At 37.3% G+C, this 12,337-nt stretch overlaps 1 protein-coding gene across 1 annotated transcript in view; it reads left to right on the top strand.

Annotated features, from left to right (window-relative positions):
- LOC113007533 (hydrocephalus-inducing protein homolog) overlaps positions 1–12,337 on the top strand; it is a 68,261-nt gene that overhangs the window by 27,786 nt on the left and 28,138 nt on the right. Inside the window, exons 29-48 of the mRNA XM_026144201.2 lie at positions 367–497; positions 765–892; positions 1,227–1,363; positions 1,963–2,090; positions 2,198–2,311; positions 6,073–6,153; positions 6,286–6,435; positions 6,580–6,819; positions 7,152–7,281; positions 7,394–7,516; positions 7,731–7,901; positions 8,039–8,212; positions 8,926–9,098; positions 9,360–9,434; positions 9,595–9,778; positions 9,891–10,032; positions 11,038–11,164; positions 11,243–11,330; positions 11,455–11,546; positions 12,041–12,160. Coding sequence (XP_025999986.2) covers positions 367–497; positions 765–892; positions 1,227–1,363; positions 1,963–2,090; positions 2,198–2,311; positions 6,073–6,153; positions 6,286–6,435; positions 6,580–6,819; positions 7,152–7,281; positions 7,394–7,516; positions 7,731–7,901; positions 8,039–8,212; positions 8,926–9,098; positions 9,360–9,434; positions 9,595–9,778; positions 9,891–10,032; positions 11,038–11,164; positions 11,243–11,330; positions 11,455–11,546; positions 12,041–12,160 — 2,708 coding nt within the window. The remainder of the gene's footprint in view (positions 1–366; positions 498–764; positions 893–1,226; positions 1,364–1,962; positions 2,091–2,197; positions 2,312–6,072; positions 6,154–6,285; positions 6,436–6,579; positions 6,820–7,151; positions 7,282–7,393; positions 7,517–7,730; positions 7,902–8,038; positions 8,213–8,925; positions 9,099–9,359; positions 9,435–9,594; positions 9,779–9,890; positions 10,033–11,037; positions 11,165–11,242; positions 11,331–11,454; positions 11,547–12,040; positions 12,161–12,337) is intronic.

Below are 12,337 nucleotides of genomic sequence, written 5' to 3'. Positions count from 1 at the left end.
CACACACACGCACAGAGATGTGTTCAATCCAAAATCAATGAGCTAAAAGATGAATATTTCGCTCATTTAAATTTACTTTAAAATAGTGCTTTTGCTCAAAATAAATAAATGATTCTGCATCAGACAAAAGGGCTGAAAGTAGGACTTATAAATACATATGATTACATCAGTGTGTTACCATCTTATAGAACTATATAAGGATGTTGTCAATTATCCTTGTGAACTCATATTTCCCTCTTTTTCTCTTTAAACCAGTTTTGTTGAAAAGCATCAAGCTCAAACGGTCCATAATAGACCTCTATTGTGATAACAGTTCTTGAGACACAAATTCATCTTCTTATTTCTGCACTGTGATTTCTCTTACAGCGGAGGAGTGTTATAGTGACGTGTTACAGCAGGCCAGAACAGCTGTGGAGAAAGATGGAGTCAAAGAGAAGCTTATATATGAATTTACTGTTCGGGGAGGAGCAGCAACAGAGGCGACGCGCACACTCACAGTCAGTAACTTCATATTAGTGACACCTCACATTTTCTATACTTTTGTTCAAAAAATACCTATTAATATGTATGCTGACTTGATATTGTGGACATGTAGGGAATTTATGAGGATTTGTAGGGAAAATTAAGCACAAATAAAATCCCTTATTGCAGAGGTATTTACAGTTGTAGATTGGTAAGGTTTGTGTGTTTCCTCTGTTGAGGTTTGAGTGTTATTACCACTTCTTGCCTCCCCTGCTATTCTCTGTTCTCTCTTTGACCTCTAGTATGAAGATCTGCTTCACATGGAAATTGAACGATTGTTGGTCAAAAAAAATGCTCTTGCTGTGGCTAATAACTTGCTGGAGACTGAAGAACCACAAGAGTCCTTCAGAAAGTGGAACAAGCTAATAAAGTATGTAAACACAACTACACACATGCATTGTGGTGACTCTGTTTTGAAGTGAGAACTTTGTCAAACTGTGCTGGGGAATTTGTGACTGTTTAGCTTTTTTTACTTTGTGCGCTCTTGATACGATGTCATTATATCTCATTGAAAGTCCACAAATCTATAATATAATGTATAAGATACTTCAGTTCAGTATACAAAGCAAACTTATATTTAGTAAAATTATAATACATATATTCTAAACATTTTTACAGACTTTAGTCTATAACAATAAGTTATATTGCTAACATGCTTGTTTGTGCCCAGTGTTTTATTCTTATTATTTAAATCTTTTTCCCAGGTTCCAACTCCCAGAGTACATTCTGGATTTTGGTTTTGTCATTCCTGGCAAAGTCGTGAGTCGTGCTGTGAAGGTCAGCAATAATGGATCAATACCTGTGTCTTTCCATCCCACTAACAAACATCTTGGGGACACAGGTAATGCAATGTCCTCCTACTTTTTTAGGTCATCATCGCAGGCAAAGACAACCTGTGTTTTTTAAAATGCTTGAAATAAGGATTAGTGGGGTCAGGTTCATTGGTGAATCTAAATTGTCCGTAGGTGTGAATGTGAGTGTGAATGGTTGTCTGTCTCTCTGTATTAGCCCTGCATCAGGCTGGGAATCTGTCCAGGGTGTACCCTGCCTCTCATCCTGTGGTAGCTGGGATAGGCTCTCCAGCCCCCCTGCAACCTTGACAAGGATAAGCAGAAGAGAATGGATGATGGATGGATGGTTGGATGGATGGATGGATGGATGGAATAAGGATATGTTTGGAAGTGTATTTAAGACAACTGGCGCTGCTTTAAAGCAGCATCAAGTATTGATTTCTTATAGTTGTTTTTTTCTAGCTTAGTGTGTTCTGAAAGAAGATAATAGAAAATGTAGATTTGTAGCAGTTTTGAAACCATCTTCATGTCTAAAGCTTTTGTACACAGTGGTGAATTTAAGTATTCACCTCAAGTATCATTTTTTTTAAATTTCTCTTTAATTTAAATGATTTTAAAATAATTTATGACTCTTTTTGGTTCCTCACAGGTTTCACAGTAGACTTTGAAAGCATGAAGAACCAACCCCGTGATGAGACGAAGAGTTTCACAGTTAAATTTGACCCACAAGGAGTCAACCTGGATTTGGGTTATACGAGTGCTATTCTCCCAATCCAGGTATACACAGGCTTACACCTGTACATGTCCACAAACTAAAATTGTGTCTTTTCACTCTCCCTCTATAAGTCATTTTGGATCTAAGAGGATTTTCTTTGCTGTTACAGGTCGCAGGTGGTCCAACGGTGCAAGTGCGACTGTGTGCAGTGGTAACCATGCCAGCTGTCACAGTTTCCAGTGATACGATTCAATTTGACACTCTGCAGTGTGGCATGTGTCAGGTACACCATGATAACAATGGATGATGACTCTGTGAAAGTTCTTTTCTCTTCCTATTCCTTTCTCGTCTAATATTTAATTTGAAATACTTAGTAAGTCAAAAATTGCTGTGCCTTGAAAATATTTTCCAAGGCACAGCACATTTCCCCCATTCTTTCTTCTAATTCCACCATAATAAGCAAAAAGGCTTATTAGGCTTATTAAAACAATACAAAAAAAAGAGTACAAACAATATTTGTAGTGTATACAAAATTATTACAAAAATCAAGCAAACGATAATAGCGATTCAGTTTCACCATCTAAGTGTATAAATAAGGCTCAAATATTTATATTAACTCTCTGTCTGCGTTTTTTGTTTTTTGTTTTTAAGCTCTACTGTTATTCCATTGCATACAAAAACCAAATTCACAACTTTAACTCATGTTTCATCTTTTTAATCCATCTTTTATATACTTTGTGTATAAATTGAATTTATTTTCTTCATTTGTGATTGGACTAAAAGATGTAGGTAGAATCATATAACCATCCACAGTCAGATGATACAGAGAACCAGTGGGTACTTTCATTCAAATATAGCACCTTTCAAGACAAAGATCACAAAGTGCTTCACAAAAAAACAATAAAAATTTAAAAACAAAAACAGAATAAAGAACGAGGTAACTAAATGCAAATCAGAAAGATGAGTTGGGTTTTTTTTTTATTATAAGAGACCACTGAGTCCACAGATCTAAAACTTAAAGGGAGAGACCTCCAGCGTCTGTGGCCCATTCTGGCAAAAGCGCTGTGTCCTTTAGTTTTCAGCTTGTATGATGTACAGTAACTGTGTCCTTATCAGAAGACCTCAGGGACCTCTTGGGGACGTATTGCTGCAAAAGTTTAATGATTTAAGCTGGTGCTTGACCATTAAGAGCTCTAAAAGTCATAACCAGATGTCACAGTCTGTGCTTGCTGACTGTGTGGAGTGTGAATAGTGGACCCAAACGCAGACAAAACGAAGCGTGGAACGTAATTTGGTTTTAACAAAAACCGAGCTGTTTAATATAGCTGATGGAAAAAATACTAAACAAAGGGCAAGGTATGAAACTAAACAATAACCTAAACTGAGTAAACTAGAATTAAACATGGAAAAACCCTGAACACGGCCATGGAAAAATCTGGACACGAGGAACATGAATACCTGGAACATGAAACATGGAAAGCAGGTGACCTGACAACAAATGACAGAAAACTCACTAAATACACAGAGAGGTGACGAGGAGAGTGGAAACACATGGGGAACACAGCTGAAATGAACATGACCCCACAAACAAAACTAAACACACTGAACAGGGAACATGAGACTGTCAAAACAAAAAAGGAAACATAGGGAGACGTAGACTGGGACACGCGAGCTTGACACAAGGGTCGAGGTAAGGCAGACATGAGAGCCAGAGAGAGGGAGTGAGGGAACACGAGAGAGAGGGAGGAGGAACATAACTCAGACACAAAGGATGAGGAAGACCTAAACACAGGGTACACGACAGACTCATACACCGAAGACATGACACTATGGACAATGTAGTGGGGACACACAGACATGGGAGGAACCTAAATAGACAAGAACTAAATAGAGAAACATAGGGTTCAAACATAGAACTAATAAATGCATGGATAACAATTTCCAGTTTAGAGCATGATACAATGGTACTTAACCTAGAAATATTTCTTAAGTGATAAAAACATCTTTGTGTAATTTAAGTTTTCTAGGCTTAAAAATTATTGCATTTTGAAAAACAATACTTAATTCATTTTAACCAGGTGAACATAAATTGAGCTGATGTGCAACTTAAAAAATCAGTCGAGACAAGAATCTTTTTGTTTCAATGATCAGTGAAAATCAGAAATGGTTCCGCCAGGTACAGGTGCTTAATCCTTAGGCTGGCTGAAACAGACAGAAAAACCTGAAAACATTTACAACATGCATGACTGACTTAAGAATGCGAAGGAAGGCATATTTTTCTCCAAAACATTGACTAAGAGATAATAGATCCTGACTGAGTTAGAACAGATACTAAAATACAGTAAGTAGATGATGTGTGTATAAAACAGTTATTAACAGTTAATGAAAGTGGTTATTTTTATGTATTTAACAAATATACTGGGTCTGCTACTTTTGTTAGTGTTTGTTTTGAAAACATTAATGGGTTCAAACATGTTTGAATTACATTGTGGCCTTAAGACAACAATTCTGATGCTAAAGATCCAAATGGGACACAAAAAAAAAAAAAAAAAGAATTGCAGTGTGTTCCACTGAGATGAAAAAAATATATGCAATTACAGTAAAATCTATTATTCAAAGCTAACCACATTTGCAAATTTCTCATCTCTATATTTCTTTTCTTGGACTTGAGCATCTTTATATAATTCACAGTCCTTAGTTATCATTACTGGGCCATGGTGCAGCCTTTCACATCATCTTTTATTTTAAATTTGCCTTTTTTTTTTACCAGTTCTTCCTTTAAGTTTCTTCTGATTGGCTGTTCCTCACAATTAACAGTTTTGAACAGCAGGTAGGCACAGCTGTCAAGCACAGAGCTCTAACTGGGCTCACTGTGGTGCCCTCCTACATATAGTTACCAAGAAATTTATTTATTTATTTTTTTAAATTTTATTTATTTAGGACAGTGCATGTTAATGAACATAAATGTAAAAAAAAAAATGACATGAATGTAAACATACCAGATTATAGCCAAGGGCTAATTTCCATCTGTTATCCTTAAGCATAAAAAATAGACATAATAATTCATAAAAATTCATCATTCATTCATAATAAAAACTCCATCACCAAACTCACACATACACACCATTCTGTTCCCAACAAAACATTAAAACTGTACAACTCATACATGATCACACACTTGATTTGTCCATAACCAGTTTTTAACCTTTGCCTTAAACAAATTGAGTGTAGAGCATTCTCTAACTGGTTGAGGACGACTGTTCCACAGATGGCCTCCCTTAACAGAGAGGACGTTCTGCCCAAATGCTGTCCGTCTGTAGGGTATAAACAAGTCTCCTCAGATTGTAGCTTGAGTGGTCCTGTCTGAGCTTTCTTTATGCCTAATGAACTGCTTTAGTGGTGGTGGAGCAAGGGAGTGTAAGATTTTATATATTAAACACACTCTTTTAAGTTTCACTAAGTTATTGAAGTTCATGTAATTTATGTTTTTTTAACACATGACAGTGGTGGTGGGAAGTTGGTTTTTTGTCAAGTAGTTTTAAACTTCTTTTATAAATGTTTTCAATAGTTTTAAGTGTTGTTGGACAAGCAAGTGACCAGGACGTCAAACAATAGTCCATATGAGAGATGATCATTGAGTAAAAATAAGTTTTTGCAACATTCATATTTAAATTATTACGTATATGATTAAAATTTCCATTATTAAATTTAAGTACCTGGGACACTTTATTTATGTGACTCTTGAAGGATAATGTTGGGTCTAGAATGACCCCAAGATATTTAAATTCTGGAGCTAATTCAAGCTCTACTCCATCCAGGAATATGTTTGACTGCTTCAAGTTTATGGGGCGTTTTGAAAAATACATACAGACAGTTCCGGTAAATCAATGAATTGTCAGACCTATACATTCGAACCTTTGGTATTCTAAAGGCATGAGTAAATCTCATTAATTGAAACCAGTTTTAACTTGCAGTAATGCGATGTCATTATATTTAATGACATATTGTTGTGCAAAATGTAAGAATTTCTTTATAACCCAACAGATGAAGACAATACAGCTGCTGAACCATGAGTCTGTGCCGTGTCACTGGAGCATAGCTGAGGAGGTTAAGCCTTTTAAAAAGGTATGACTGTTGTTATTTTGTGGATAATATAAAAATGGAATCCACAGGCCATCTGTGTCGTGCCAAGAAAGATATCAGATAGAGAGAAATACAATAAATGTGATGCCTGCATTTGTTCTTGTTCTCACTCAGATCGATAAGTTCCTGCCCCTCTACAAGCGTAAAAAAGCCTTGCAGGAGCAGCGCCCACCTCCAGTGGTGTTTGAGATGTTTCCCTCCTCTGGTGTGCTGTCCCCTGGTGAACGGGTCAATGTCCACATAAAGTTCAAGCCTGCTGATGGGGTGAACTGCTTTTAATATTAGAACAATAACTGTTAGATATAATTAGTAGCATAACATCATACTGCTTAATCATGAAAAAGTAGCAAGAGAACGTGATATAAAATATGACAAAAGACCTACTGTTTTGCTCTATTTGTCTTTCAGTGTCCTTACAACAGACGGCTAGTGGTGCGAGTCGCTGACAGCACCCAGGAGGTGTTCATCACAGCTCAGGGTCAGGGTGAGGATCCACATCTCGAGTTCTGCCCTTCGGTACTCGAGCTGGGCCCTTGTCTCCCTGCCAGCACTGACGTTGAAGCTGAGGTTACAGTGAAAAACCCCTGTTCTTTCCCCATTGAGTTTTACTCCCTGGAGTTTGACACACAGTATCTCCAGGAAGAAGAGGTAGCACTTTTTTTCTAAAGTCTCAGAAATATTGTTGCAAATTTACTTTAAAATGAAGTGCATGATTTTTAAAGGCAAGGCTACAAGTGGTGTAGTAATATGAAGAGATTATGTGATTTCCTTTCATTGGTAAAATATGGCATGATTAAAAAGGCATCAGAGAAAGAGACAAAGTAGAAATGCTGTGCAATGCAATTTTTTCACTACAGTTAATCTCACACAGCTTTCCTGAATTAAATGATCTGTTTTTGTCTTTTGCATTATGTGGTGTCTCTAATAAGACATTTTTTTCTGGGTTTTTAACTGCCCTCTCTTCTCATGGTCACATGCAGATTCTGCGTTTGATGCAGGATTATAAAGACAACAGTGTGTTACTACTTCCTCCACGTGTCCCGGGAGAAGGGCTTCCCTCAGAACTGCTGGACTATTACAAGGAGTATTGCTCCAAGATGAAAGACGAAGGTATCTTTAAAGATACCTAAGCAGCTATTGATAATATACACACAGTTATGTCAGCACATATTTGTTTTAATGTCTGTCATAATGTCACTTTTAATCGATCTGTGTGCCCCAGAGCTGAAGGCAGGTACGGGTCATGACGATCAAAATGAAGACACACAGGGAGGAAAAAATAAGCCTAAACTAGATGAAGACCACCCAGAAATTAGAACTACAGGTGTGAAACCACCTGAAATGTGTAAGTACAGCAAGTTTCTTCTTTGTTGGTTCTCAGTCATCCAGGCTATGATCACCTTGAGTTGAAAGCAACAGGACTTCTTTGTAATGTCCTTTAAGATGTTTCACTTCTCATCTAGCAGTTCATAAAAAAATGCCATCAATTTTCAGACTTGTGTAATTTTCTTTGCAAACATTATTTTGCTTATAAAATTAACATTTAAATTCAAATTCAGTTTTCTCAGAATTGACCAGATTGGCGAGCAGCGAGAGTCTAAGACAGTTCGAGATGACCCCTATCTGCAGAGCAGTTGCCCGACATATGGGTGTTGACCTGTCACCTGAGGCTCTGATTGGACGCAACTGCAGAGGCATTGCTATTATCGTATATGGAGCCCCACTGACAGGTTTAAAAACACATTCTGCAATGAAAGAATTTAAATAATGATAGTGTATAAAACAATCATCCCCTGCTAGAGTCAGTTAACTTGATATAAAAGGTGTGTGTGTGTATGTGTGTGTGTGTCTCTTTTTTTTTTTTCAGATAAGAGCAGCAGAGCAGCTGCTCTGGCACTTCGGTATGGAGCAGCGTGCCTCTGTGTTGATGATGTGGTTACAGATATGCTTTTAAATGGCACTTCACCAGTTAGCCTGACAGCAAGACAACTCTTTGACTTTGCTGCTACAGAGCATGCTCAGAAAAATGCTAAGGAAGCTGGTAAGCTGGAAGCTAGAAAGCAGCTTGTGATGGAAAAATGAATAACACCTTTAACTGGTCATTTTCAGTTTTAAGTAAACGGTTAAGAGCTGGGCTGCAGCGTGATTCAGCTGTCAAAGGAAAAGAGGGTGCGACCTGGGCAGATTGCCAGTTTATTGCATGGTCTGAAAAAAGCATCATCTTTAAAAACCGTCCCAAAACACAGATACATGTTTTAAAATCAGAAAGGTTTTAATATGGTTAGAAAACTGAAATTAAATTATGAATTTATCATTGGTGTGAACAGGTCAAAACAAAAGACACAAAAAATAGCCTGATATCAGGCAGCAATACCAACTCTTTATAGCCTGACTCTCACATCTGCAACCAGGCAAACACAAAGAGGACAGAAGAGTAAACCTTCTCTATATGTGATTGTTGATTTTTATTAAACTGTTTTGTTTGTTTTTTCATTTAGCTAAACACATATTAATAGTTGTACTACAAAGTGATGAAGAAAATGTACACGGCAGTATAAAAACTCATCAGAATTTAGAAAATGGTCTAAAAATGAAAATTTCCTTGGGACTAAACCATTAGAACCTACACTTACTGTATCCTCTGCCGTAAATTAAATGAAGCTTACCCCCATCCTTAGAGATATTTCAGATCTTTTACAGTAAGGCTGGATACCATAGCAGAAGAGTAACTAAAAATTACCCACCTGCTACCAGGTCTGGTCATTGAGGAAACGTCTGGATCAGGACCCACAGCACCTCTTGAAGCCTCCGATCCAGATTCATCGCCTTTTATACTAAATACAGCCAACAACTGTGAGGACAACAGTAGTGAAAATGACTCCAAGGCTCCCCTGATGACTGAAAATCAACACATTGTCCATTGTCTGGTACATTTTCTCAAAGTATCTCCGTATCTGTTGTCTTTGAGCTTTTCACAGGACTTTATTTTGTTTGTTTTTACTTTTTCTTTCTGTTTTAATGTATTTCTTTTCTCTATGAATTGGTGGTCTGGTCCTTGCTTTGCAGTTAAATAATTCATTTAAATTTCATTTCCTTTACACCTCTATACAAAACTATTGTATAAACTGTGAATACAGAGTAATTGTTACTCATAGAAAACCAATTTATTTAGTGTGATTTTGCTTCAGGGAGGAGATGTGACCACACTGAGGAGTCTGTTGCCTGAGCATTTACTGGTTGATATCCTAGCAGAAAGATTTCAGGTGAGGTATTACATGGTGTGTATATACAGAAAAGTGCAAACTGAATAACTCTTAGCCAGTGCTGTGCAATAAATTGGCACAAATAAGGAATGTTTTCTCTCATGTTTCTCTAGTTATTTTGTAATTCTCTCTAATGTTGGTGCTTACGTTGTGATTACAGTTAAGCGATTGTTATCGTGGAATAGTGATTGATGGCCTGGACTCAGCGTACACTCGGGTTCCAGCGAGCACTCTGCAGGTTGTTCTCAAGGCCTTAAGTAACCGCAAACACATCTATTTGGTCAACTTATCTGACTCATATACAGCCCTGAAGGCACGGGAAAAAGCTCAAAGCGAAGCTGAAGGTAAAACATTTACAGACAGAAATTCTTATACCTGTGAACAGAACTTATAGTTGTCATGTTTATGTATTGAATTAGATAAATGACCAAAACTGTGTGTGTGTGTGTGTTTCAGAGGCTCTGCAGAAGGAGAAAGCTGCCAGGGAGGAACAATGGCTGCAGGACATGGATGAGGAGGAGTATAATGCTCTGCCACAGGAGGTGAAGGAGCGCATCAACAAAAAACACAGAGAGGAATTCCGACAGCAGAAGTTCAGGTATTGACAATATTTATTTTTTTCATTGAGGTTTTAATTTCTAGTTTTACCAAACTGCACAAAGTCAAAACTGATGTTTTAGCTTGATGAAATGGACACAGTCATCAATGGTATGATCAACATGCCTAGTGAGGCTCAGTTCTCTGGGTGAAAATGCCTTGTTGATGCCAGAGGTCAGAGGAGAATGTCCAAACTGCTTCAAGCTGATAGGAAGACAACAATAATTCAGATAACCACTTATTACAACCCAAGGTATGTAGAAAAATCGGGTCCGTCCTGCCTTGTATCAAGAGTTCAGGCTGACGGTGGTGTAATGGTATCAGGGGTATTTTCTCTTGTTCCCTAAGTACCAGCTGAGCATTGTTTAAACACCACGCACACACAAGCCTTTCTGATTGCTGTAGCTGTCCATGTCCATCCCTTTATGACCACAGTGACCACATCTGCTGAGGGCTGTTTCCAGCAGGATAACACACCATGTCACAGATCATAGAGCGTCTCAAACTGGTTTCTTGATGGTCTCCATGAAATTCATTTTATTTTACTCAAATAACTTTCCTAGTCACACAGTCTCTATCCAATATAGCAGCTTTGGAGTGAAAGCCGAATCAGATATGCAGCTGACAAATCTGCAGCAACTGTTTAATCTCTTTCATGTCAGTATGTCAGTAATAAATAATCAATACATAATATGTGCTTTAACATTTATATCAATAATGGTTTAGAATATGGCATAAGCCACTATAACCACATTTTGAGGTATTTGATGTCATTCATTTTCTTCTTAAACCAGTTATAGACTTAGATTTACTATATCTACCATGTAATAAAAGCCCTCATAGTGATCATAAATATAGAGACTTGAAACTACGTCTTGCTTCCTTCTACATCCAGGAATATTGTGCACAGTTTTATTTATGCTGAGCATGCACAGTTTCACTCAAATACCAGGAATATATTCAAGTTCAAATGAAGGTAACTAAAAACAATTCACTTGTGTGTAAGGGAGCAGATGGCGAAAGAGCTGGAAGAAAAGAGGCAACAGGAAGAGAACCAAAGGTTAAAAGAGGTGGGTGGAAAGAAGGACATTAAAGAACCATCAAGGAAGAAGAGCTTGCTGGGGGTAAAGCAGGTCTGTATCCAGTCTGAAGACCAGCAAATACAGAGAAAAATTAGAGCACTGAATTAATTTCTCCCCTTTCCTCTGTAGTCAACATTGAATGTGCTAAGGGCGTCTTCTGTTAACGACTCCAAAGAGCAATTAGGGGACACAAGAGAGCAATGTCATCTAAATGAAGGTGCAGACAAGTGTAAAAAAAACATGTAATATTTTATAAAATGTAATATAGAGCAAAAAATGAAACGGTTTATAGAGTGCAGCATAATCAGTTACTGAGTGACGTCTGGTCATTATTCCTACAGAGCATCATAGCAAAGAGGCCGATGATCCACAGAAGCAGACAGAAGGAACCACAGGTTCTCCTCAACCCACAGACACACTGGAGATAGACAAGGTAAATTAAGCTTAGCAACGATGTCAACACACTCAACCCCAGTGCATTATTTAAAATGGTAGATATGTATAGCAGACTAATTACCTACTTTGTAACTTACTGGAGTTTTTATACTGCATGTTTGGGATACATTATTTCATAAGATTGTGTAATGTTATACAACAAATCAGATATGAGGAATGATGGAATAATAAATAATAAATCTTACTATTTTAACAACATGTCTGATTTTTTTCAAGTATGTTTTGAATACTTACTTGATTTTAATTTGAGAAAAAAGGGATTCAAGAAACAAAAGTACTTCTTGTAGGCCTATCTGTTACTATGTGTGCTGTGAAATCTTCAGCTTCTCTTACTTTAGTTTTTAAAACCACTCAATGAAGAATTAATGATTTACTCTGCAATCCAGTGTCTTGCATTCTGCACAGGATCTAATTACATTAAAGTATTTAATTTTGCTTTTATATCCAACATGAATCATGTGTTGTTGCCAGAATACAGAAACTGTAAATGTGAAGAGTGCAGGAGAAGAAAAAGAGTTGAAAGATGGAAAACAAGCAGGGGAGAGGAATCAAAAAGACAGAGCAAGAAGACAGGGCTTACCTGCTGGGAAGGTTTGTACAAATATGCCATTTAAGGGCTCTTTGTTAAGTCAATAACATAAAATCTGAGGCCTGTATTACAAAGCAGGATTTAGTCCAAGTAACTTTGGGTCCAATCCTGGGTTTCCATACTTCTCATTCAGATGCTTCGTACTCACCTTGGTAACTTATGCTGTAAACCTAACCTGT

This window comes from Astatotilapia calliptera, chromosome 16 (genome assembly GCF_964374335.1).
Source record: "Astatotilapia calliptera chromosome 16, fAstCal68.1, whole genome shotgun sequence".
Taxonomy (NCBI): Eukaryota; Metazoa; Chordata; class Actinopteri; order Cichliformes; family Cichlidae; genus Astatotilapia; species Astatotilapia calliptera.
The sequence above is the reverse complement of the archived record's forward strand: the minus strand, read 5'-3'. Positions and strand labels throughout refer to the sequence as shown.